Source organism: Miniopterus natalensis, chromosome 7 (genome assembly GCF_054644295.1).
Source record: "Miniopterus natalensis isolate mMinNat1 chromosome 7, mMinNat1.hap1, whole genome shotgun sequence".
Classification (NCBI taxonomy): Eukaryota; Metazoa; Chordata; class Mammalia; order Chiroptera; family Miniopteridae; genus Miniopterus; species Miniopterus natalensis.
The window spans coordinates 4247944-4273994 of record NC_142087.1 but is presented as its reverse complement, the minus strand read 5'-3'; the positions used below and the strand labels follow the sequence as shown (position 1 = coordinate 4273994).

At 45.8% G+C, this 26051-nt stretch overlaps 1 protein-coding gene across 2 annotated transcripts in view; it reads left to right on the top strand.

Moving 5' to 3' along the window:
• The window catches only part of EYA2 (EYA transcriptional coactivator and phosphatase 2), a 201349-nt gene that overhangs the window by 111070 nt on the left and 64228 nt on the right, over positions 1 to 26051 (top strand). For both annotated transcript variants that reach the window (XM_087818703.1, XM_087818702.1), the window contains exons 6-7: positions 19184 to 19251; positions 20982 to 21159. In XM_087818703.1, coding sequence (XP_087674829.1) covers positions 19184 to 19251; positions 20982 to 21159 — 246 coding nt within the window. The remainder of the gene's footprint in view (positions 1 to 19183; positions 19252 to 20981; positions 21160 to 26051) is intronic.

Genomic DNA, 26051 nt, shown 5'->3' with positions numbered 1-26051 from the left:
TACTGCTCGCTGTGTGACCGTGGGAAATTATTTAACTTCTCTGGGCTTCAGCTTCTTCGTTAAATTACTTAGGAGAGTGCAACATTTAGCCGTACTTGGCGCAGACCGTGCACCAGACAAGTGTTAGCCATTTTAAGCACTGAAGTCTATCTATTTACAGTGGTGGTTGCATCTGCTGGATACATTTCATGGCCCACTGGTGGGTCTGCCCAGTTTGTCAATACTGTTCCATAGGGGAGTGGGAACAGTGTGGTCTTTGAAGAATTATATGATCCATTTGCAACCCACCTTCACGTCTTCCTGAATGGGGGTCTTTGGGTAAGTCCCCTCCACAATGTGAGCCTTGGTTTTCTGATCTATAGAATGGAGATAGCAGTGCCTACCGTGTAGAGCTGACCTGAAGGCTAGTGGGAAAATGCAGAGTGAGGGCTCAGCACCCAGCCTGGCCTCTGAGACACTCAGCATGTGCAGCCCCGCTGCCTCTGTCATTTCCCTTTCTGTGATGCACTCTTATCACACAATAAAAGTCACAACCATGTAGCAGTAGCTGTTCTCGATGCACTATATGGTTGACAACAGTGCCAACACAGCCTCATGTGACAGAGGAGAAAACTAAGACACAGAGACGTTAAGTCACTTGCTTGAGGTTGCACAGCTAGGAAATAGTGGAGCTTGGATCTGAGCTCAGGCTCACTGGTCAACATTCAATGCTGTTAGCACTGTTGAACTTTCCCTAGAAATGGAAGTATCTTGGGGGCAGAAGAGGGGAGGGAGATCCAGGGGCTTATCACTGAAAGCACATGTTCAGTTAATCCCTTGATGTGCCCCTGGCTGTGTGCTCGGAGCTGCAGGGGGCCAGCATGCCAGGGAGCTCCGCAGGTAAGCAGCTTAGGCTTGGTTGGAGGCATAACCATCCCCCACAGGGAAGTTAGGTAACCAGCCTGGCCACTACACCCCCTGACCTGCCAGAACAGGACCAGGAGCTCAGCTGCCACCCCCAGCCCTGGGAGCTGGAATTCTGTAGACAAACCTGCTTTCAGTTCTCCAGTGTTTAAAGGACCCTCTGATTCTTAGGAAAGTCAGAAACAGGCAACTATGACTCACCGGAACCCTCCCACTCACCCCATGCCCTTTCCTTTCATGGTATATTAAGGTTGTGAATAGTTCAAATATACCTCTGCCCCACAGCCGCTCATGACTCTTACCCAGGAGCGGCCCCTTGTCACCAATTTCTTGGGTGTCCTTCCAGAAATAGTCTGTGCAAGTCACAGTCAGCGCTTTTTATGAGGATGGTAAAAACCCAATCCTAAACTTACCAGGACTCATAGCCTTTCGGCTGCTGACAACAGCCCACTCTGGTCTTTCCATCACCAAGTTGCAGCGTCAGGTACCAGCTTCTGTCAGAGAAAAGTGGACCCATCGAGGAAGCCGTTGGTAAATTCCGATAATCAATCCCCACGCACCTTGTTGGCCACCGTGGGGAGGCGTGCGGGGATCGATTAGTGATGTTGGCCATACTGTGGAGGTGGGTTGCAGGGTGGGTGCTGCAGATGTTTCTCCCTTGGTCCAGAAAGTGCTCCCCAAACCACAGGCACTCAAATATCGTATTCGTGATTTTGTAACATTTAAGTACCAACTGTACTATTTTTTTTTTATTTACAGACTTCTTTTGGCTTAAAATAATTTTATACTAAAAAGCAAATTTGTAGCCCTGCCTTCAGTGGAAAGCCAGCATTGTTTTCCATAAATGGAAGGAATCAGTAAAAATAAAATCACTGAAAATAAAACAGTATTATCAAGTTCTAGCCAAGGCTTCAAACTTGAAGGCTGTTCTCTCTTAGCTGAAAAGGGAGATTAGTGGGTATTAGAGATTTTCTCCCTGACCTAAAAATTAATATTTATTTAATGCTTACTGTGTTCCAGGTGCTACCTCATTAAATGATCACAGCTACTGTATAATATAGAAATTATTATTGTGTCCATTTTATAGGGGAGGAAACTGAGCCACAGAGAGGGCCAGGAACATGTTTAGGGTCACTCAGCTGATGAGTAGTGAAGCCAGGATTTGGTCCCAAGCCGTCTAGCTCCAGAATTCAAGCTCTTAACCTCTGAGTGAGACTGCCTATGAGAGAGATTAAAAGAGAACTGAAAAGGGAGTCATCTGAAATTATCTTTTCTAGCACCACTGTGGATTCCTGTCACACTGTGGGACCCCTGGGCTAGTAGAAAGCCTAATCTTAAGACTTAAGTCTTAAGACAAAACTAGACTTAAGACATAAGTCTGGGTTGTAATTCTGTCTCTGTCTCTGATCCTCAGTTTCCCCATCTGTAAAGTACAGGAATCGGGCTATATTTGAGCTTCTAGATGGCAGAAACTACCCCTTATCTCACAGGGCCCATAGCCCCTGGCACACATTGTTAGAGTTCATCCAGCCACAAGCAACAGAAACCCAGTGTCCCAGCTTCCCTCTGTTTTCCCTGCTGTCCTTAGCCTGCAGCTTTCATCTTAGTTTGTGCCACCTCATAGTCATAAGATGGCTGCTTCACCTCCAACCCTCACCTCCATATTCCAGGCAGGCTGAAGAAGGGAGAATCCTGAAAGAGCAAAGCCATGATCAGGAAAGCAGAAGTTTTCATGTTTTGTTTTAGTGGCCAGGTTTATGTCACATGGCCACCATTGGTCATATTGTCCCTTGGTTAGGAAAATGGACATTGGGTAGGCAACCATTAGGCAATGATAAATGCTTAAAGAAGGCAGGGAGGAAGAGAAGGTTGACCCCTAGGACCCCCTTCAGCTCTTTGGGGCTGTGATAGAAAAATGTTCACCTCCTCTCTCCTACCGAGCTCCGTGCCCAAGAGCATGAATGTTACATTTTTCCATAAAAGGGCTTTTCTGTGAACCTCTACATGTTGAGGCCACTTTTGTTTTTACTGGCAAACTTATTCCAGGGGAATGAAAGTTCACCGTGGTGCAGATGTATATTTAAGTCCGACAGGAGGCATAGGCAGGGAACCCATGGAAAGGGAATGTTTTAAAAGGGGAAGCAAACGTTCAGTCTGGGGAGGTCACATAGAAGTCTCAGGAAGAATGCATCAGGTGCCTTCCAGCTATAGCCAAGAACAGGAGGTGGCCTTGGAGCTGGTCTTACTTCTTCCCAGCTGCCCATGGCCATGGGTTGCCTACCCAAAGTCCATTTCCTGCCAGCACCCTTCTTACAATGCTGCACTCATAAGGCAGTGTTTCTCCTTTCATTTATGACTTGGCCTGACTTAGCATTTTTCCCCATCACTTTCTAGCTGGGTAGCTTTAGACAAGTTTCTTAACCTCTCTGATCCACAGTATTCTCATCTGTATAATGGGTTGATGATAATACCTACTTCACAGAATTGTTATGAGGGTTACATGAGTTAATATGTATAAAGCTCACAGAGACTTTCCTGGCACATAATTTTTCTTTCTTTTTTTTTTTTAATATATATTTATTGATTTTAGAGAGAGGAAGGGAGGAGAGAGAGAGAGATAGAACATCAATGATGAGAGAGCCACTGGCCGCCTCCTGCACACACCCCTGCAGGAGATCAAGCCCGCAACCCCGGGCATGTGCCCTGACCGGGAATCGAACCTCGATCTGGATCCTTGGTCAACGCTCAGCCGCTGAGCCTCGCCCAGCCGGGCCGGCACATAATTTTTCAATTAAGGTTGTTACTGCATCATCACTGTCCCACATAAGTGGATCCACAGAAGTTGACACCTGCCCAGTCAGTACTGGGCAGCATTTGAGTAATTATCTCATTTTTGCAATGGTCGGGTAAAACAGTTCAACATTATGAGATTTCGGATCCCAATGAAGGCCAGAGACAGAAAATCCTTTTAACCACAGACCTAATCTGTGTTTCTTGAGAGGGCATTAGGAAGGTGTTCGTGCACCTTGTTGGTGTAGAGCAGAGCAGTGCAGTGCTTACCAGCATAGCCCTTCTCATCGGGGCTTTGCTTTTGGTTTTACACAACTCCCAGGGGCACCTTTCGCATCAAAGTCATCAAAGACTTAGTCTTCAGGACCATTTTCAACATATGGCTCTGAAGTGTCTTGAAAAAGTGAAGGGCCTTTTAATACGGCTGCTTCCCATATTCTCATGTGTACACCTCCAAAAGCCAGGATCCCCATGAAAACTTACTACATTTATTCATTCATTCAACAAATGTTTGTTGACATCTGTGTGCTGGGTGTGATTCCAGACACTTGAGGTACATCAAGGAACAAAATAGACAAAAAAATCTATTTTTGTGGCGGGAAAGACAGACAAAAACCAATATAGACAATAGGATAAATAAGCACATCACGCTGTAGGGTGATAAATGCTGTGGCTGAGGAACGGAGTCATCAGGAGGATTGTGGATGTGGCAGAAGGGACAGCTAGTTGCGCCTTTCCATCATGAGGTCAGACTAGGTCTCGCTAAAACAGTGACAGTGAGCAGTTGGTTCATTCAGCCACTGAGTATTTGTAGAACTCGTTATGTTAACTCTTTCATGTCTTCATCAACAAATACTATTTAAGGGCATGCTATGTACCAGACACTGTGCCAGGTGCTTAACTAACATCCTCTCATTTCATCTCACAAATATCTTGTGGTGTAAGTATCAATATTTCTCCCATTTTGCAGACGAGCAAAGTGAGTCTCAGAGAGGCACAGTGACCTGCCAGAAGGTCACAAACCAGGGAGTGGAAGAACCTGGTTCTGAATCCAAGTCTGAGTAACTCCCAAGTGCATACTTCTTACCACTTAAATATACTAAACAGGTAATCCCACTAATTAAGTTATTGCCGTTGTGATCATTGCTATGAAGAGAGTAGAGGGGGCTTTGAAGAACTATAACTGGGCCTGGGGAAATACAATGAAAAATAAAACAGTTCCCATGTATGGATTGGCTATTGCTGGGTAACAAACCACCCCAAAACTTAGTGGCTTAAAACGGCAGCAGTGTATTATTCCTCACAGCTCTTGGGTTGACTGAGCTCAGCAGGGTGGATTTCTGCTCTTCCTGGAGATGCCTGGGGTCACTCTGGCACCACATTCAGCTGAGATGTGTCGCCCTCGCTCACCTGGCAGGTGATGCGGGCATGGGCCAGGCACCTTGACTCTCCTCCACGTGGCCTCTCTTCCTCCAGGTGGATAGTCAGCCTCCTTATAGCATGGCAGCTGGGTTGCAAGGCAAAGAAAGGTGGAAGCTTCTTAAGGCCTGAACTTGGAAGTTCCAGAACAGGACTTCTGCCACATGCTATCAGTCAAAGCAAGTCATAAGTCCAGCCCAGATTCAGGAGAAGGGAAGGAGGGAAAGAGGCCCGAGCCCTAGATGGGAGGAATGGCATCCATATACAGGATTCAGAAGGATTCCTTGCAGCCGTACAGGGTGCGGCAAAAGTAGGTTTACAGTTCATATGGAAAAATAATACGATAATAAATAATAATACAAGAATAAACTGTGTTTTGCCTACTCACAAATGTAAACCTACTTTTGCCCCACCCTGTATTTAAAGGTAACCTACCACATTCTATCTTAATAATTTTTCCTAAGTTTTCAGAGTAGCTGGAATGCAGTGTTCCCATGGATTTGTCACTGGAATAAACTTTTGTCTGGGGCTGCCCTGTCTGTCCTGTTCCCCAGCTTCTTTTCCTTGACATCTACATAAGTAATGGAATTGCTGTCGAAGCAAGACACTTTTTTCAAAAAATTGGCAGCACCTTGTCTTTGAGAGTTGACTTTGGCTTCAGTGGTGTGTGAGGGTTTGGGAATAGCACGGGTGTATGTTCAGCTGCTATAACAAAGATCAAAATTAACGGTGGTTCAACAGAATAGCAGTTTATTTTTCTCTTAGGTAACAGTCTGAGTGTAAGCAGCTCCATAGAGTTAGGGACCCAGACCCCTTTCATCTTGCTCTTCCAAAATCCCTAGTTGCTGCCCTCAATCACATGACGCAGGATGGCTCACATCAGGCTTAGCCCATCCAAGGGGAAGGGGAATGAGGGGGAAGGAAAGAGCCATACCTTCCTTTTAAGAACACAACCCAGATGTTGCATCCCACACTCCTACTCACATGACACCAGCTAGATCTTAGGCATTTGGCCACACCTAACTGCAAGGGAAGTTGGAGATGTATTTACTCAAGATAGTCATGGGCCCCACTTAAACTTGCCAGCTTTGTTACTACAAGAGAGAAGGAAAGAACAAACACTGGGAGCAGTTATCTGGCTCTGCCACTCATGGCTGATGAGGGGAACCAGCATGTGGATGCCCCCAAGGATGACAGTGACCAAGTCTGTTGTCATCTCCGCACAGAGCAGTCGGCTGCAGGCTGCCCACTGGAATTCCCAGCCCTCTCTAGGTAGAAATGTCCAGTAGGTGAGCTTAGATGGAATGTTCCTATTGGGGTGGATTGGGTCCAACTCCTCCCAGCCAAGTGTGGAGTCTGTGCTACTTGCTTTTTCTGGACTAGTCCTTCCATCTGCTAATAATGTGTCACAAAGTGGCTGCAACCACAAACAACCCAGCCCAGGGCCAGCTCCAGACCAGGTTTGTAACTATGAAATGTGCCACTGCTTAAGTGCAGACCGTTAAGGCGAGTTCAAGCGTTCAGCAGCCTGGTGTGTTCCTGACAGAGAAACAGAACAAGCTTAGGCTCCTACTGGAGATAGCTTGCCACTTACCAGCTGTGCAACCTTAAATATGTGCAAGCTTATTACTTAACTTCTCTGAGCTTCACTCGTCTTACTTTTAAGATGGTCAGGTTAGGGTATGATATCTGTTTCCTCCAGGCTGTTGTGAAGACAAAACTTAAATAACATTGAGGCAACTTGCACATTTGCTAAAATTTATTTTGTGTATCTTTCAAGGAATATGATTTTTCTTTTAGAAACTTAAATGTCATGTTTAATCCCCTTGAATATCCGCTAAGACTGTAAGATCCTTAAGAGCAGGGATCATGTCATTCTCCATTGTATCCTCAGTGAGTAATTATAAAACGTGCATGAATGAATGAGTGAATGAATTAATGAATGAATGATATGAGGCTCCTGGCCTGGGGACAGCAAACACAAATGCCCATAGGAACAGGACATGTCATGCAAGTGGGTAAAGTGGGCTGAGCCTAAGAAAATTGGGTGGCCTCTGCTGTATTTTTTCTCCCTTATTTTTGGTAGAAACATGAGTACTGTGTTAATGTCCTATGGATGTTGTAACGAATTACCACACACTTAGTGGCTTAAACAACACAAATTCATTATCTTATAGCTTTGGACATCAGAATCTGAAGTCAAGGTGTCAGCAGGGCTGTGTTCCTTCTGGAAGCTCTAGGGGAGAATCCATTTCATCTGGAGGCTGCCCTCATCCCTTGGCATGTGGCCCCATCCTCTGCCTTCAAAGCACATCACTCCAACCTCTGCTTCCACGTAAAATCTCCTCTCTCATGCACAGCCTCCTACCTCCCTCTTATTAAAACCATTGTGATTGCATTGGACTCACCTGGATAATCCAGGATAACCTCCCCTTCTCAAAATCCTTAATATGATCTCATCTGAAAAGTCCCTTTTGTCATGCAAACTGACATATTCACAGGTTCTGGAGATTAGGACATAGACATCTTTGAGGAGCATTATTCAGCCAACCACAGATACACAGAAACATTTTTTTAACTGTAAGAAAGATATTAGGCCAAGGATGGTAGGATTTTTCCTTAGTGTTGGGGAGGCAATAGGGAGGGAAGGGGAGTATGGTCGCATGGAGAGCATATGCTCCATCTAAATGAGTATACACTAATCATTTGCTGTGTATGATTACTTATGAGAAAATAGGTCTAATTTTCCAGAGCTTCCCTCACATTTTTGTTCAGTCTATTTGTTTATATAAAATTATTAACTTGTATTCGTTTTTAAAATATTATGCAGCAGTTCCCTAGCAGATATCATGAAATGTAGCAGGTTGATATGCTGACAGAGGATACTGAATTGCTGTACATATTTCACCTCATTGTCTCCCAGCAAAAGGGAAATAGCAGTGTGAGAGTAGTAAGAAAAATGATGCTAACAGTGGATGACATTTGCTCTGGCATTTTTGAGTACCAGATACAGTTCTTCACACATTACATGTATTAATTCACTTGAGTCTCACAATAACCCTATCAGATGGGTGCTATTTTTAATACCCATTTTACAGATAGAAAGATTGAGACACACAGGAGTTAAATAACTTGCACAGGGTTACGTGGCCAGTAAGTAGCAGATTCAAACTGTCAGTCAGAATCTGTTCTTTTTTTATTTTTAACTTTTCATGTTAAGAGAAGTTTAGACTTACAGAAAAGTTGCAAAGACAGTATAGAGAGCTGCCGTGTACCATGTGAACATCTTTCAGAACCCTAATGCAGCCATCCAAAACAGGAAATTAATAGCGGTGCGAACCTTACCCAAACTACAAACCTTATTTGAAATTCACCAGTTTTTCCACAAACGTCCATTTTCTGTTCCAGGATCCAATCCAGGATCCCACATGACATTTAGTTGTGGTGCCTCTCTGGTCGTCAGTCTGTGACAGACCCTGTCTTTCATGACCTCGACACTTTGATGGATACCGGTCGGGCATTTTGTCAAATGGCCCTCAATTTGGGTTTGTCTGATGCTTTCTCGTGATTAGATTGAGGTCGTGCATTTGGGGCCAGGAGACCACACAAGTGAACTTATACTCTCAGTGCATCTTATCAGGAGCTGCTACATGACATCGGTCTTTCTTATTACCAGTGATGTTAACCTTGACCCGCAGAGTCCATGCCCTGTACCCCTTGGTTTAAATGCTTTCCTTGTGTGGAGAGGGGGGGGAAATATAAACACAATATCCAGCAAGGCCCCTGGTCAGGCCTCTTCTGTCCTTTAGACTGACCTCATACATAGCATGTGCTTTGTAAATGTGACCACCCCTCTGAGTTTTAAAACACCCACTAGTGCTGGTGGGAGTGGGGAAGAATGACACCCAAATTCTGGAACTTTGGGAATAACTTAAGCTACAAAGATCGGAAGAACTGACCAGAGAAGGGGAAATAAATCCAGCCGAGATGAAAGCCAAGGTCCGCAGCTGCTCGGACCATCAAATCTTTAAAAGCAACGTGAGGTTTTAGGGCAAGGAGTGAATTATAGCTGTGAGGACCGAGGACAAGACGGCTTTGATCTGAAAGTGGGAGACATCTTAAGGGAAGCTGTGGTCTTTGCCTAAGTTATTCCCACATCCTCCTGGGGTGCATTAGATGGACCCACTTGGAATTTACAGGTCTGCGGAAGGAACCTTACTCCTAATGGTAAACACTTGAAACGGGCGGCCTTGGAAGTAGGAGGGCGGAGCTGACAGTGGAGAGGGCGAGCCCAGGGCTTCGGCAGGGGCACCTGGGAACGGGGCACCATTTTACGAGCCTCTTTGCCTGTGAAGTCGGACAGATGTAGGATTTGTGATCTCATGAGGCATGTGAGGATTGCCATGGGAGGTCATTTTGGTGAGCACTTGACCTCCTTATTTGAAAAAGTATCAATTTGGAGAAGCTTGTCTTTACCGCCAGGAAACTTTAGACCAGAGGCTGTCCTGTGGCTTTTTGGATGGCCACCGTGTCACAAACCAGATGCTGGCCTCTTTGGCCCAGGGCGAGCCCCTGGCCTCCGGGAGACCCTGCCCTCCTTGCCCAGTCCGGCCGCCAGGGACTTGTAAGCGCGCTCTCTGCAGGGCTTCGCCAGTGCAGCGCGGCCACCGTGCGCGCGGCTGGCACCGCAAAACGCGATGGAAACACGCCAGCGGGCGGCCGCCTGCTGCAGAGGAATCAGAACCCTGAGCGGGGGCTACGGCAGCAAGGCGCGCACTGCAGGGAAGGGGCAAAGGGAATTTTTAGCTAGGTGATTCAAACACCCATGGAAACTTTATGAACCTTCCAGTGGGGGGGGAATTCCAGCAGGTTGGAAGTAGAAGAACACCAAGATGAAAAACAACAGGCCCCAGAGTCAGGCAGTCCCGGGTTCAAATTCCAGCTCTGCCACTTTTAGTCTCTGAGTTGTAAGTTACAAGTGGCTTCACGTCTCTGGGCTCGATCTTTACTGAAATGTTGAGCCTTCCCTGTATGTACCCCGCGTTCCTGGCTTCCATCCTCGCTTTGGTTGTCTCCAGCTCCTATCACCATCTAACATTATTTTGCATAGTTAGTCCCTGTCATCCATTTCCCACCAGGATGTCAGCTCCACGGAGCAGTGATTGCCGTCTTCTTGACCACTGCTGTGTCTGTGGTGCTTAGGACAGACTGGCACATAGTAGGTGCTCAGTAAATATTGGTAAAATGATTGAGAAGGGATCACAGTAGAGCCTTTGTTTAGTTTTTGTCAGAGGGGGATAAACTAAGATCACCAAGGTAGGGAATTAGCAAAGGTCCTGGCACATAGTAACTGCTCGATAATCAGAAACTGTCATGGTCCATTCATTCACTTTTTAAATTTAGTCATTCAATAAATAGCTACTGAACGTTTGTTATATGCCAGGTACTGTGCTAGAAGCTGAAAACAGCGCCAAGAACAAGAGAGACATTCCTTTCTGTTTTCAAAAAGTATTTCCAGAGAGCTGCCTGCTCTTCCAGAAACTGGGCATAAAATAGCAAACAGAAGACAAAGCCCCTGCTCTCGGGGAGCTCACATCCCAGCGGGAATGAGATAAACAATCAGCGTGTATCTAAGTGCATATGATGATTTCGGAGGGTGGCAAGTGCTGCCAAATGAAAAAACAAAATCAGTAATGTGCAAGGTGTGGCTGGAGTGGGGCGAGGAGTGGCCAGGCACTGTCACATCTGAGCTGAGACCTGACAGCCGGTGTGGCAGGGGTCAGGACCTCCAGCTGTGGCCCCCAGTCTGGCAGCATTGGCATCACCTGGGAAAGTGTTAGAAATCTCAGGTCGCACCCTGATCCTGCAGAATCTGGTCTTTAACAAGATCTCTAGATAATTCCTGTGCACACTAATGTATGAGACACGCTAGGCTACCAGAAGGGATTCTGGGCAGACAGAGGAGCAAACTTAGACATCCTAAAAGGCCGGGCCCCTGGAGGGAGGCAGTGTTGCAGGGGAGGTTCCTAGGGCTCCTGTAACAAAGTACCACAAACTGGCTGCTTTAAAACAACAGAAATTTATTCCCTTACAGAGCCAGAGGCCAGAAGTCCAAAATCAAGGTGTTTATAGGGCCAGTTCCTTCTGGAGGCTCTAGGGGAAAATCCTTCCTTTGCCTCCCTCCTGGCTTCTGGTGGTTACCAGCAGTCCTTGTTTTTCGTTGGCCTACAGATTCATCACTCCGATCTCTGCCTCCTTTTTCACATGGCATTTTCCCCTCTGTGTGTCTGTGTCCAAATTTCTCTCTTCTTATGGGAGCACAGGTCATTGGATTAGTACCCATTTAATCCACTATGACCTCACCATAACTTGCTTACATCTACAGTGACTCTATTTCCAAATAAGATCACATTCACTGAGGGCTAGGACTTGAATATAACTTTTTAGGGGATACAGTTTAACCCACAACAGGGGGAAAGGTGGGGCTCACTGAGGTCAGAGAAGAAGCAGGTCACACTAGTCCCATGGACACAGGGAAGAGTTAGAAATGCAATGGGAAGCCAGGGAGCCTCTTACTGGCTGAGAGGATAATGACTGAACTAGGGTCAGGACAGATGCAGGAAAATCAATGAGGAGACTGAAGACCCCAAGCAAAGAGATGACAGAGGCATGGAAGTGGAGGTGGTGGTGGAGGAGATGGAGAAAAATAGATAGACTTGCAGGGTATTTAAGAGGCCCTATTCACAGAAATTGGTGATGATTTTTAGATCTATGAGGGGGGAGGAGCATCAAGGATAATGATTCCATCATCCATGCTATTGTTTCAACAGACATTTATGGTATCTCTGAACAGTGAGAAATGGGTATGTTAACTCTTTTGTGAGGTGGGCAGTTATATAAATACCAAGAGCCCTCGTGGTGGCCACACGGCTGCAGCAGCTCTGGACTCTTTACCAAACAACATCTGCAGATTTCCTTTCATTTGGATGTGCTCAGTGCAGATGCACATCCCTAAAGCAATCATGGTGGTCAAGGGAATGTGCTGCACTGATTGGTCCAGGTCACATACTCCATCCTTGCCAGATTTCCACCAGGAGAGTGTAAGGTATGTCTAACCTCACTGCTTTCCCTGGACACTATATCAGTGAAATCTCTCTCCAACATATATAGTTTGTCTCAGAAACTCTGATCTTTATGGGTGACCATTCTCAAGAATCCCTCCAGAGGAAATCCTTGGCAGTAAGAATAATGTGTTTGGCCTTGGGATCCACTGTGACCCCCTGATCTGTTTCCACTGCACTGAGTCAAGAAGTCACACCGTCAATCCTTCCCTTTGTTGTATCAGATCATATCACTCCCCTGCTTAAAAGTCTCTAACTTTCCATTGCAATTAGAAATAAATGCCAGTGCCTTGCTGGGACTCCCCCCTGCCAAGCCCTGAATGATTCAGTCCCTGAAGGCCTCTCTGACCTCATTGTGGGTACTGCCTCCCCACTTTCTCTTCCTTTCATTCACACTGGCCTTCTTCCTATTCCTCCCACCTCGGGGCCTTTGCATTTTGCTGTTTCCCCCAACCTGGAATGCTCTTTCCCCAGACCGTCATGTGGCTGGCTCCTTCCCATGCATTTAGCTTCTGTTCAACTGCCACCTCCTCTAAGAGGCCCTCCAACTTCATCAACACTCTGCACAACTGAAATTAACAAATAGCAACATTTAGTCTCGTGTGCTCTCAGAGCAGCCTCACGATTCTGCAACTGGCCTTTTTCCGCCTAGCTCTGCATGTTGGACATCTTTCTACACCAGTATGTATGGATCCACACGCGATAACTTTCTCCTCTGCAGCGGCATCGCCCCCCTCAGCCCCCTTCTCCCCCATCTCTGCCGACTCGTGTGGCAGAGACACAGTGACAGGGCAGCCTCTCTGAAATGGCATTCTCAGGAATGTGGATTGTTTTATTGCCAGTTAAATATGCTTTATGCTACCTGTGAATGAGGCCATTGTGACATTTAGCAACTGATTTGATTAAACACAGATGTGGGCTGGACTCCACGTGGAGCAAAGATGCAGGACGGGCTCTGGGTGCATGTTTGGATTGTTAAGATAGCAAAATGGACTAGATGACTCAGTGTCAGCCAGACGGATGTGGATGCCTCTCTTCCTGGCATATGGGCCATTTGGCACTGTTGGATTCAAAGCTGATAGCTCAGACTGGGTCCCCAAAATCCTTGTTTTCATGCAGGGCCAGCTGTTTGGTCCTATCCAAGTTGTTTTGTGTTTTTATTTTAACCTTCCCTGAATGTTTTTATTCTCATGAATATACAAATTTGGTGAATCAATGAAATACTGGGTTGTTGACATCTCCAGTGGTGATTACTAACACACAAACAATAAGAATCCCAGCTACCATTTATTGAATGCTTGCTTTGTGCTGGCCCCTCCCCCTTATATGATTATCTCACAGAAGCTTCATAATAAACCAAATAAATAAACTATGCTTAGTTCTGTTCTACAGGTGGGAAAACTGAGGCATAGAAATTTCAACCACTTGTCTGTGGTCACCAGGGCAAGTAATCAATTACATATGGATTCTCTGTTGTCTTCCACCCCCTTCCATGCTCTAAGACCCAAGAAGACAGGACCCAGCTCTTTCTCGAGATAGAAATCTTGACACATATTAGGCACTCAGCAGAGATTTAGTGAATAAATGAGTGAATGCCCGAATGAATGAACACAGTAGGTAAATGGCAGGGCCAGGGCTTGGCCTTCACCACTTTGTATTCTAGGTAAAGAAAAACAGAAAAATTGACCTATGCGGATCTGTGATCTGTCCCTTTCCAGAACCTGCGCCATGGTTGGGGTGTGTGAGCAGGTGGGGTTTCATAACAGGCTCACCTTTCTCTTCCCACTGTGGCCTTTTCATTTTATGCATTAACTGCTGACTTCTTTCTATATCACCTCCTAGTTGCAAATCCAGATCTTTTTCACTTGCAGCTCTGTTGTTTTAAGCAATTTTACTTTAATCCTGGCATCAGTAAGACTGATCATTCATTCATCAGTAAGATGGATAGTAAGATGAATGAATACGTGCATTTGAGTGTCTCCATGGACCCAGTATAGTAGGTCCCTTTGCTGAAAGGGAAGAAATTGTTAGGTGGATTCCAAGCAGGTAACATTGAAGAGGGAACACTTGTTCATTGAGATTGTCTGTGAGGCGTTCTTTGTCCTGCCTGGGATGGCATGTCAAACCTGTGGGTGACAGTGCAATCAGGTTGACCTGAAAACGCTGAGGCAGGCAGTGACCTGTGCCATTTCCCATAGCTGCTCAAAAGGCAGGACTGCACGCCGGCTGGGAGCCTGGGCTTCGGAGTCAGGGTGACCCGGGCCTGAACCCTGGCCCTGCCACTTCCTAGCAGGACCTACTTCCTAGGATTGTGGTGGAGATTGAACAAGATAAAGCATGTAAAATGACTCGCCCTGGGGAAGGTAATAAGTTCTCAGTAAATTGAGGCTATTGTTGTTATTTCTCCAACTGCTAATGCGAGTGACAGAGGCTTCCAGGGGCTTGATTAAGTTAAAGTTGAGCTTGGCCCAGGAAAAGAAGGAGAGGTTTTCATGGTGATTGTCACCATCTCCTTGAAAAGAGGAGGAAATCTAGGAGACGACAAGCCCAAGGAGGGGTGGATGTGCAGAGCCCTTTAACCTGAGAAATATAAATTAAAGACAACAGATGAGCTAGAATGTTAGTCCTATTAAGACAGCAGAAATCAGCAAGAGGGATTATGCCAACTGTTGGGGGGACAGAGGAACGGGGGCATCTAGGAACCGTTGGCCTACAGGTGGGAACGCACACCTGGCAGCCATGCCCAGAGCTCTCACCCAGACCTTAGAGAAATGAGGTCTGTGCAACCTTGGGACCAGCAGTCCCACTCCTGGGAACACATCCCGAGGAAACTCACAGGTGCACCAGGGGGCAGCTCCAAGGATGTTCACAGCAGCCTTGTGGTGGGAGGAGATGGAGGGATCCCACATGATCTCCAGGACAAGAGCGCAGGGAGAGACGGAGAATGCCCACGAGGCAGGCCTGGGCAACCGCCAGGGTGGCAGGTGAAGCATTCTCACAGCAGCATGGATGGGGCCTAAGGACTAAGTGCTGGGTGAAAAAACTAAGAAGCCATGTGAAATGTAACTTACAGAATTTACAGAAATTATATACCTGCCCACAAAACACCAGCGCTCTCTCCGCTAAGAACACATACAAGCAAAAGGATATGCGCAGACACTAGAATTCTTACCGGTGGATGATGGGGAATGAGAGGAAATTAGTAGAAAAAGAGGGATCTTTGGTGGACTAATGAGGAAATGTGCCTGTGAACTTGAATTAACCCAACATTAGCACCTAATGTTCTACAGAGTAACAAAAGGGGGTGATGGGCTGCCATCACAGGGGTCCTGATATTGCTGGAGGCAAGTTTCCAGGGACATAAAGGACTCTTCTGTCTCTTGTATAGAATGTGTGAATCTCAATCTTCAAGCTCAAGGGGGTGAAAAAATAGTACTGACTTTATTTTTGGCATTTCAACATAATTTCTATTTTGAGCCACCCATCCCCTGGGCTGGTGGGAAAGTTTCATCTTAGTCTTTCGGGGCTTTCCCCAGACTCTCCAGAATTTTGGCCAAGGTTCTGGACTCCTATTCGGTGCATGTGTGTTGCCAGGGGCTCCTCCTGCCCTCTAGCTGTCATTGGGACCCAGGCTGCTGCCCAGTCATCCATTCTCTTGGTCTATGAGGCCCCCTCCCGTCACTGCTGTGTCTGCCACATGGTGGGCACAGGAATCTTTTGTTGTTTAGCCTGCTTAGACCAGAAGTCACAAACTGGAAGTCCATAGGCCACATCTACCCTGCTAACATATTTTTGTTTGTTTTTTGTTTGTCAAACTATTTTGAATTTGTTGCCTACATTTAAAAATTGGGAAATTTCATGTACAAATCCAAATTTTTTACTTCTCTTGGAAAAATCAGAAGCTCTGGCGACATTTGACTCACATTTCTAGGTGACAGAGGTTGGCTGGAGCTGAGTAGCATTATATCAGTTAGGAATGCTTTTGGCTGCAAATAACAAAAAAGCCCAACTAACATTGGCTTAAACTATAATGCTATTTATTGTTGGTTTGGCAGCTCAATTATGTCTTCAAGGACCAGGTTCTTTTCATTCTTTTACTCTTTCAACCTCAACATGTAGTCCTTTTTCTTTTATACTTGTGACCTCATGTTCCAAAACAGCTGCTGTAACTCCATGCATTGCATCCTCACATAATCCAGGGGAGGAGGCAGCAGGGGAAAAAAGAAAAGTCCCAGAAAACACCCCTTGGCCAGAACTAGATTACATGGCCATCCTGGGGCTGCAAGGGAAACTGGGAGAGCAAAGAAAGATGCTAGCAAGGGAGTAAGGAATTGGAAATGCCAAATACTGTCTGCCACAAACTGCCACCCCCTTAGATAGAAACTGTGTATTCCAGTTTGCCACAATCTCCACCATCCCCTATTGTTCCTCAACGCTGAAGCCCTGTGTCAGTCGCCATTTATCATTGTGCCTGTACCAGCTCCTTCCCTCACTTGCTGGGCCTGCAAGGTTTGAGCTCTCCCTTTCTTAGATGAGCACACACAGCCACTTCTGATGTGGGGGTCTTATGCTTTCTCCTCAGCTCTGTGTGGGTACAGAGAATAGAATACCCCTGCCCAGGACTACATGCTCACCCTCATTTGCTTTTTCTACCCACTCCTTTCCCTTCCCTCTTGCCCTACCCCGTTTCTCTAGCCAGAAGAAATGCTCCCTCCTTACATTTCTTATTAAGCTATTTGCCTACATCAATCTGATTCTTAGTTAGACTCCCAACAGGGGCCGGTCCACAAGCCTGTGATACATAAATATGGAACTAAAAGAAAGAGTGAGAAACTTTCATAGCAATTAGATGTTGCCCCAACTGCTCAGGGACTGGTCTAGCACAGGGTGTAGACAGCTCGAGAGTTGTCAGGTCACATGGTGAATTGCCTGTGGCATGCAAGGTGAACCCATATCTTCATCCCCAAAAAGTTAAGCATTAGAAACTTGCCCCCCACCCCAGACAGTTTGCGAAACATTAGCCTGTTCCTTAAATTCTCCCAGACTCTGCCACCTAGACTTTGGAACCTAAGAACTGGGTGACTCATTTCTGTTATTTCTTCTGCTCACCTGGGCATCCCAGCTCAGGGTCCATGACCCCAACATGACAAGGGGAGGACAAGTCCCAGTGTTTATCAAAACGCCCCGACACGCTTGCCTTCCTCCCCTAATCGAGGACTGGCTTTCCACCGCCCACCTGTGCTTACCCGGTGGGAGTCACTGTGGAGCAAGGAGTGAAATCAAATTGTCCACCGGGGCCCAGCCACCGTGGGAGCGCTTTCTCCGCGGGGAAGCGAGGAGAAACGTCCAGAAAGCGCTCACCTCCTTGGCATTTTCTGTAGGATCTTGCCATTAAACATACCCATTCACATATGGTTTCCAGTTGTCTAACCCACCCTGTAAAATCTGCTCTGGAATTTGGCAGGCTCTGCAGCACCCTCTTGATTGCACAGCCTGGTGCCAGGCTGGCAGGGGTTCCCACAGGCGGGCGGCCCCCCTTTTACGCAGTTACAGCAGGTCCTCGAATAACGCTGTTATAACATTGATGAGAAAAATACCAATTCCCAGCCAGGGCCACTGTTTGTGAAGTTTGCATGGTCTCCCCATGTCTGTGTGGGTTTTCTCTGGGGGACTGCACATTCCTCCCACATCCTAAAGATGTGCACATGAGATGAACTGGCGTATCTACATTGTCCCAGTGTGAGCAAGTGTACGAGTGGCCCTCTGATGGAAGGGTGTCCTGTCCAGAGTGGGTCCCACTTTGCACCCTGAGCTGCCAGGATATGCACCAGCCTCCCCTGACCCTGAACTGGAATAAGTGGGTTGGAAAAGAATTCTCTTGTTTTTATTCATCTTTCTTAAGTGTATGTATCGCTCATATTTATTTTAATGTTTAATATTAGAAGTGTTTGGGATCTTTTATTTAAAATTTCACATGAGCCCGGCCAGGCATGGCTCAGCGGTTGAGCGTCGACCTAGGATCCAGGCGATCGGGGTTTGAGTCCTGGTCGGGGCACATGCCCGGGGTTGTGGGCTCGATCCCCAGTCGGGGGCATGCAGGAGGCAGCCGATCAGTGACTCTCTCATCATTGATGTTTCTATCTTTCTCTCTTCCTCTCTCTGAAATCAATAAAGATATATTTTTTTAAAAAATAGTTCACATGAGAGAGGAGTGAGTGGATATTGGGATACCCCCTAGCAGGACGTGCCACCATCACCCTAAAAGAGGATGTTCTCCTCCGCCTGTCCTTGCCCTCCCCAGTCCTCAGTGCACATGCCACCAGCCAGACAGAAGCAAGAAGTCGGCGTCCAGCATGCCAGCTCAAGACGAGTCCATTACAAAGCCCTCCCGCGGCCGCACACGTGGCACAGGATCTCTGCGGCCGTGCCCCTCTTCCCCCTTGGTCCTCTGTGGCGTGGGATGGCTCTCACTGCAGGGGCTCTGTGACTGCCCTCAGCAAAATGCAGTTTGTCCAGCTGGCCATTCTTCAGATGCCTCTGGGTCACAAAATGAAAACAAATGAAAGGCTGTCTTGGACAAAGAACACCGAGGGATAGGACCTGGTCTGTGTGTTTCCAAACCTGCCCCAAGGTGTCGTTTGACATGAAAGAAAAGTGAAATCAGGTGAGAAAACACTGCATCCAGGAGAGTTCCTAAGGCAGGTGTGTTCCTAAATTTTGGCAGGTAGGGTTGCCATGGTAACCAGGACCCCAGTTCTTTGATGAGGTATTTATTTTATTTGTGGATTGAGGGAACTGAGGTTCAGAGACATCTGGGAACTTGCCAAGGTCACAGGTTCCATCCCAACCTGTCAGACCTCAAAGACCCCACCTTTCCGCCACAACCTTGTCCTCCCCAACTCCCTCTAACTGTGAGAAACTTCATCTGTACCCCTACTTTTCCCCCACAGGCACGGCAGGGATCTATCAAGGAGCAAATGGACTAACCAGTGCGGCGGGATTCGGAAGTGTGCACCAGGTAGGCCCACCAGCTCTCGTCTTGGTTCTTTCCTTAAAGAGTCCCCTTAAATCAGGGCACCCAGAATGCCTCCTCCTGCCCACGATCCCCACCAGAAATCCAGTCTCTTATTCCCTGGGTTTGGATACCACAGAGGAGATTGTGTAAATGACCATTGGAAAGATGCAGTATAGAGGCAGAGAATTGGATGACAGAGGTGATATTATGTTATATACCAAGCTGAGCCCAAGACACCCATTGACTAGAATCTAGAATGTAGGAACGCAAGTGCGTCTGCTCTTTCACAGACCATGAGCTTCTCAAGGGTGAAAGCATCCCAGTGTGGAGTGCCCGACACACAGTGGGGGCTTTATAAATGCTGGTTAAGTCGGACTAAGTCAACTCTGTAAAGATGAATGCTGGCTTATAGTTTGATTCTCTTGGTTTCACTTAGAGAGTGAATTCCAGATTACCTGCAGAAGATGTACAGGAAGCTCTGCTATCTGTGCACCTTTGATCTCAGTCTAAAATTACTTCAAAACAAAGGATTAACATGCTTTCAGGCTAGTGTTAAAACTACCGGAGGTAGATGGGCTTTAGGAATATTGAACATATTTAAATATGGGGAATGCATTACTTCTCCAGTGAGCTGAAGAACCTAAATGACTTAAACCTTGGAATACGTGAAAATTGTTTCACATATTTTTGTATTATTTTCAGCATACTATACACATATATTAAATACTTATAAATAAAATAGTACTTTTTAAGGCACAGTTCTTTACTCTGGGTGTTTGTTTATTTCACCATGGGAGCCTGTAAAAAACACAGACTCCCTAAATGCCACCCCCAGAAATTCTGATTCAGTAGGTCCGTGCTGGGGCCAGAGAAGCTGAACTTCCCACGAGTTCCTTGCAGGGTTGAGAAGCACTGATTTCTGGTGACAATGAAGCAGAATGCTTGAAACAATGACCACTGTGGGAGAGTTGGAATGTCTGGTTGGTTTAAGCAGAGCTTGATAAAACAGGATTGGCATTCTTTGAGTTGATCTCCGAGACTCCCTCATAGAAGATTCTGGAACCCTAATGCCATATAGGTGCTGCTGTATTTGCACCCTTTATGAACCTAAAATGTCACCTAGTCTCCTGGGTACTTTGGAGTGTAATCTTTACTACTCATTCATTTGTTCATTAATACCCAGTATTTACTGAGCACCCGTATGTGCCCGTCACTGTCCCAGGCACGCAGCAGTGAGCAAGATGGATGCTGTCAGGACACACCCATGTCCCTCAGGGTGCACCTGCTCACCTCCATCTGCCAATCTCTGCATCCTGGATCCAAGGGTGTTTTTTAGAACCAATGCATAGGGCGGGCAGGAAGAGCCAGGGAACTGAAATCCCCTGGGAGCAGCCCTCAGGGCCTGGCTGGAGTTGACGTATGGACGATGCGGCTCCTTTGCTCCTTGAGATATGTATTTTATACCGTCCCAGCATTTCCTTGGGAGGATCTCCCCAGGCCCCACCTGAAAGCTCCTGGATTGGCTGCCTCCCCCTCTTCCACTCCCTCCCTCCCTTCCCCCCCGCTCCCCAGCTGGTATCCGGCCCATCCCCACCCTTCTCTTGGGGCGTCCTCCGGGGCAAGCCCCTGCCCTCTTACTCCCATGGGAGACAGGGCGGGCCCATGCCATCAGGCCCCTCGCCCTCGCCAGCCCGGCCCACCTTCCTCACGCCACCTGTCCACTTCCTTCCCAGGACTATCCTTCCTACCCTGGTTTCCCGCAGAGCCAGTACTCCCAGTATTACAGCTCGTCCTACAGCCCTCCTTACGTCCCAGCCAGCAGCATCTGCCCTTCCCCCATCTCCACGTCCACCTATGTCCTCCAGGAGGCATCGCACAACGTCCCCAACCAGAGTTCTGAGTCACTTCCAGGTATGTACAGTCACTGTCACGTGGTTATTCATGGCTGTGGGCTGAGCTCTTGCCAGAAGGAGGGACTGGACGGAGGTCTCAGTCGTAATGGGCTGGTCACCCAAGAGCTAAATCTAGCCTTCAGATATATTTTGTTGGCCTTTCTCTCCCTCCCTCTGTGTGTGTGTGTGTGTGTGTGTGTGTATTTAATTGCATCCATATTTAAAAGTCAGAAATTTTTACCTAAAAATTCTAATTTCAACCTATGGAACCCACCTAGATTATGAGCAACACTTGGGAGAGGCACACCCTGGCCCCTTGGTGATGCAAATCCCTGTGCAACTAATTCATCAGCCTGTGGACTCATTCATTCATTCATTCCACAAGCCTTCTGCACACAGGTCTCCTCTTTTATGAGATGGTTTGGACTTATGAACATGAAATGACGTGACAGCAATAAATTAGAACATCCAAATGGAAAGAAATGTCAGAGTTTTGTTCTTTTATTTTTTTCTTGTCTGAAACCTGCTGATGTTATGGAGCTCTGTAGAGCTAACCTAGCATGATGGTGTGTGGACATTCTTTCAGTAAATACCCAGTGGTTGATGGTTAGAAAAAGAACAATAGTGAACACCCACCTCTTTGTTTCCTGGGGTTCTCTGTGCAGTTGTTGCTTTTAGACCTTGTCTTTTTCCTCCCTGGGGGTGAATCAGTTGTCCTTGGGTTGGTGATATATGGAGACAACATGGCCAAGCATTTTTAAGTCAACTTTTGAGGAAATGTAGGGCTTGAGCATTGGTTTTGGTCATTGTGATCTCATTACAGAGTATTTAATGAATGCATCATATCTATTTAACAACTTTCAAATTGCTTCCTTTGAAGGGTATGAAATTTAACAAACTTTTTTTGTCATAATCCTGAACTGGGTTCAGAAAGGAAATATAATCAGGAAATCATCAAGCAAATTCCCATCTATCTGTAATTTGGTGCTGAGCTGGATTCCAAACTTACGTCACAAGAATTTGGGTTGGGTGGGAAGGTCGTTTTTGTTCCCCATCAGGGAGCGAACATAAAGGTTCCTTGGGTCTCTTTGAAATTTTTCTTTATTGTTTCCCCCTGTTCTTCATTTGTCCCTTGGTTTAAAGTTCAATGATAAGTGGTTGAGTTGGTTTTTACTGTGAGTCTAACGAGCTCACATAAAATCTAATGACATAAATAATTGTCAGCTACAACCGAGCTCTCTTGTCTCTTTTCCCCGGTGTTCATTGTAAAGGAAGAGTATTACACATGCACGTGCACACACTCACTCTCTTAAAATTTCCCATAAAAACCCCACTTTGGAAATTATTCAGGATCTCCCTGAGAGGACGGTTCCAAACTCCAGAGGCTCAAGAGGTTTGAGTATTGTGGCTAGATCACGCTCGCTCCGCATTGCCTGACGCTCGTCTGCACCCCAGCTCCCACCCCGCCGCAGTGCCGTCCGCGTGGACGTGCATCACCAGTCATATGAAGCCCCGACAATTTGCAGATGATTGCAGGGCAATTTGCTGATCTCGAGGGCAAAACCTGAACATCTGACGTTACTCAAGAGGAAAAACAAATCAGTAGTGGTGGCTTAAGAACTTTTTTCCTTTTTAAATTTTTAAGTGTGATACAAATTATCTGAAAAGAAGTGGGAGGATTTTTTTTTAAAACTTCTTAGATCATTTCCTCTAGTCAATGGAAGGAGAAAAGTTTTTTAAATCTCTGAAGAGGAAGAAACTTGGAAGGCTCTCCCATGCAGTTTGGCAACCTCTAACAACATTAAAAATACGTGTACTCTTTAGCCCAATTTTTCTCCTTGCAGGAATTTATTCTGAAGATAAATTCCCACATAGGTCCAAAGACTTAAGTGAAAAGAATATTTATTGCAGCAGCAGCATAGCAAAAGACTGGAAACTACATTAACGGGAGTTGGGTTAAATAATTTATGGTGCATCCAGCAGTGGCATATATACATCTCTTAAAAAGAGTAAGCTCCAGCCCTGGCCGGTATGGCTCAGTTGGTTGGGCTTTGTCCCGGGCACTGAAAAGTTCCTGGTTCGATACCCAGTCAGGGCACGTGCCCGGTTTGTAGGCTTGATCCCTGGGAGCGGGCATGCAGGAGGCAGCCTGTCGATGTTTTGCTCTCACATCGATGTTCCTCTCTCTCCTTCTCCCTTCCTCTCTCTCTAAAAGTCAATTTTAAATCTTTTTTTTTTTTTAAAGAGTAAGCTAGATATATCTACATTAATATGGATCTCTCTCTGAGTGATTATGAGAGAGAGAAAAAAGCAAGGTGCCGAACTATGTATATAATATGATCCTGGGGGGTTTTTTTAAGTATAATTTAATACCAATATTTGCATAGGAAATTTCTGGAAGGATTCAAAAGCAACAGTTAACATTTTCTCTGGGGAGGGAACTAGAGTAGAAAGAAAAGACTAGATGTTACAGACAGTCTATAGTCTACTCCATTCAACAACAGCAAAAGACTTTTTTTTTTTTCCAAGTACACATGAGACATTCACCAACATAGACATATTCTGGGCCTTAAATCAAGTTTCATTACATTTAAAAAGATTCAGGTCATACAAATAATGCTCTCTGAAAACAGGAGAATTAAGTTAGAAATAAATAGCAGTAGTATTTTTGGAAAATTCCCAAATATTTGGAAGCTAAATAATACACTTTTAATAACCCATGTGTGGTGGTTAATTTTGTGTCAACTTGACTGGACTAAGGCATGCCCCATCACTGATAAAACATTATTTCTGGGTGTGTCTGTCAGGGTGTGTCCAGAAGAGATTAGCATGTGAATCAGTAGACTGAATAAAAAAAGATCGCTCTCACCTACATGGGGGGCCAAATCTAATCCACTGAGGGTCCATATAGAACAAAGGGGCAGAGGAAGGGCAACTCACTCACTTCTTGAGGTAGGATGTCCATCTCTTCCTGACCTCAGACAGTAGGGCCCTAGGTTTTCTGGCCTTTGGACTCTAGAACTGACATCCATGACCTCCCAAATCTCAGGTCTTCAGCCTCTGACTGGGAATTACACCATCAGCTCCACTGGTTCTCAGGCCTTTGAACTCTGTGTGATTCCATTTGTTTCAAAATTCTAGCAGATGCAAACTAATTTATACTGAAAGAAAACAGATCTGTGGTTGCCTGGGAGCAGAGGAGTAAGAGAGTACAACAGGATTATAAGGAAACTCTTGGAGTGCTGGATCTGTTATTTTTATCTTGACTGTGGTGATGGTTTTCTAGATTTATACATATGTCAAAAGTTATCAAATTGACATACAATAAACCATATATATTGTTTTATTGTATGTCAGTTATATCTCAGTAAAGCGTTAAATAAGTAAAAAACATTAAAAGGGAGACATAAAAAGAGTAAAGTGACTCCAAGAAAGGTTTACATACATTGTTCTAGCCTGTGTTCCTGACTGTGACCTTGAACTTTGATCCTTGCTTCTCAAGAATGTACAGTATAATCTTGGAAAAGGGCTGGTTATTTTGACACCTCTAATAAATTGACTTTACATACACTTTATTTAGACGTTTCTAGGTAGCTGGTGTTTCCCCTACTTTTTAATACTATTTGCATGGATTTTAATGGTGTCTACAAATATTTTCCAAGCTGCCATCCTTAGAACCACCAAGTAAGTGAGTATAAACTTGATTTACATGACTCTCAAGCATCTGCGAATATGTTTACTGCTGTTCCTCATCCTCCAGAAGAAAGTCTTCGCTAGATCGATGTTTGGGAACCTCTAATGCTGTATCCTGAAAATGATGGGGAGTTGGAGACAGCCCAGCAGTCCTGGCAACTCAGAATCACGTCTTTTCTTACTGTGTTCTTAGTCTGCTAAGAAGTTTTATAAATATTAAATAAAGTTCAGTCCTTGGGGTTTTGGAGGGAAATAGTCCTTCCGGGGTAGGGAAAAAACTCAACTCATTGCCAAGTATTTTTAGACAAAAGCATTTCCCGCTGATGATCCAAGCACTGGCAATTATGGAAGGAGAGGTGGAGTCCACAGGATACATTTGGGAGCTAAATAGGCAGCTGGACAATGGAAAAGTGGGATGGGATGTCCTCTAAGGCTCCACGCTGGTCTACAGTTCTGTTACTCTAGTGACAAGGGCAGGCCCAAGTTTTAGTTCCAGCTCTATCACTAATTTGCATGGAAACCACAGACTTCTGTCACTTCGCTAAGCCTCAGTTCCCTCATTAGTTAAAGATAATAAAGTACAATTTTAAAAACCATGTATTTAAAACGTATGTGTTTAGCCCAGCCAGTGTTGCTCAGTGGTTGAGCATTGACTTACGATCCAGGAGATCACAGTTTGATTCCAGGTCAGGGCGCATGCCCAGGTTGCAGGCTCAATCCCCAGAGAGGGCATGCAGGAGGCAGCCGATCAATGACTCTCTCATCATTGATGTTTCTGTCTCTCTCTCCCTCTCTGAAATCAATAAAAATATATTTAAAAAAAAAAAAAGTGTGTGCTTAAAAAACAATTCAACTTGGCACTGGCTTGGGGATCTGAGTCCCAGGAGGATGCTGCTCACTTGTTCAGGGTCCTTAGACTGTTGCCCAAGGGCATGAGCTTGGAAACGTCTCAAAGCCCCGTGTCCAAAAACACCATCTCAATAAGAAGCAGCCAGTGGCTGCCCTCTGTCCTGCACCTTCTCACTGATCCTTGAATGTATGTGGGTCTAGTTGAGCCAGACTCAATTCAGATCACTTATTGACATCTCCTAATTGCCAGCCCTGTGCTGGATGCTTTCGAGTATATAATCTCATTTAATTCTCAAATGGACAAATCTCTCAACAAGTAAAGCTTAAAGGAGCAAGCTGCATAGGGACAGGAACATAGAGAATTCTCCA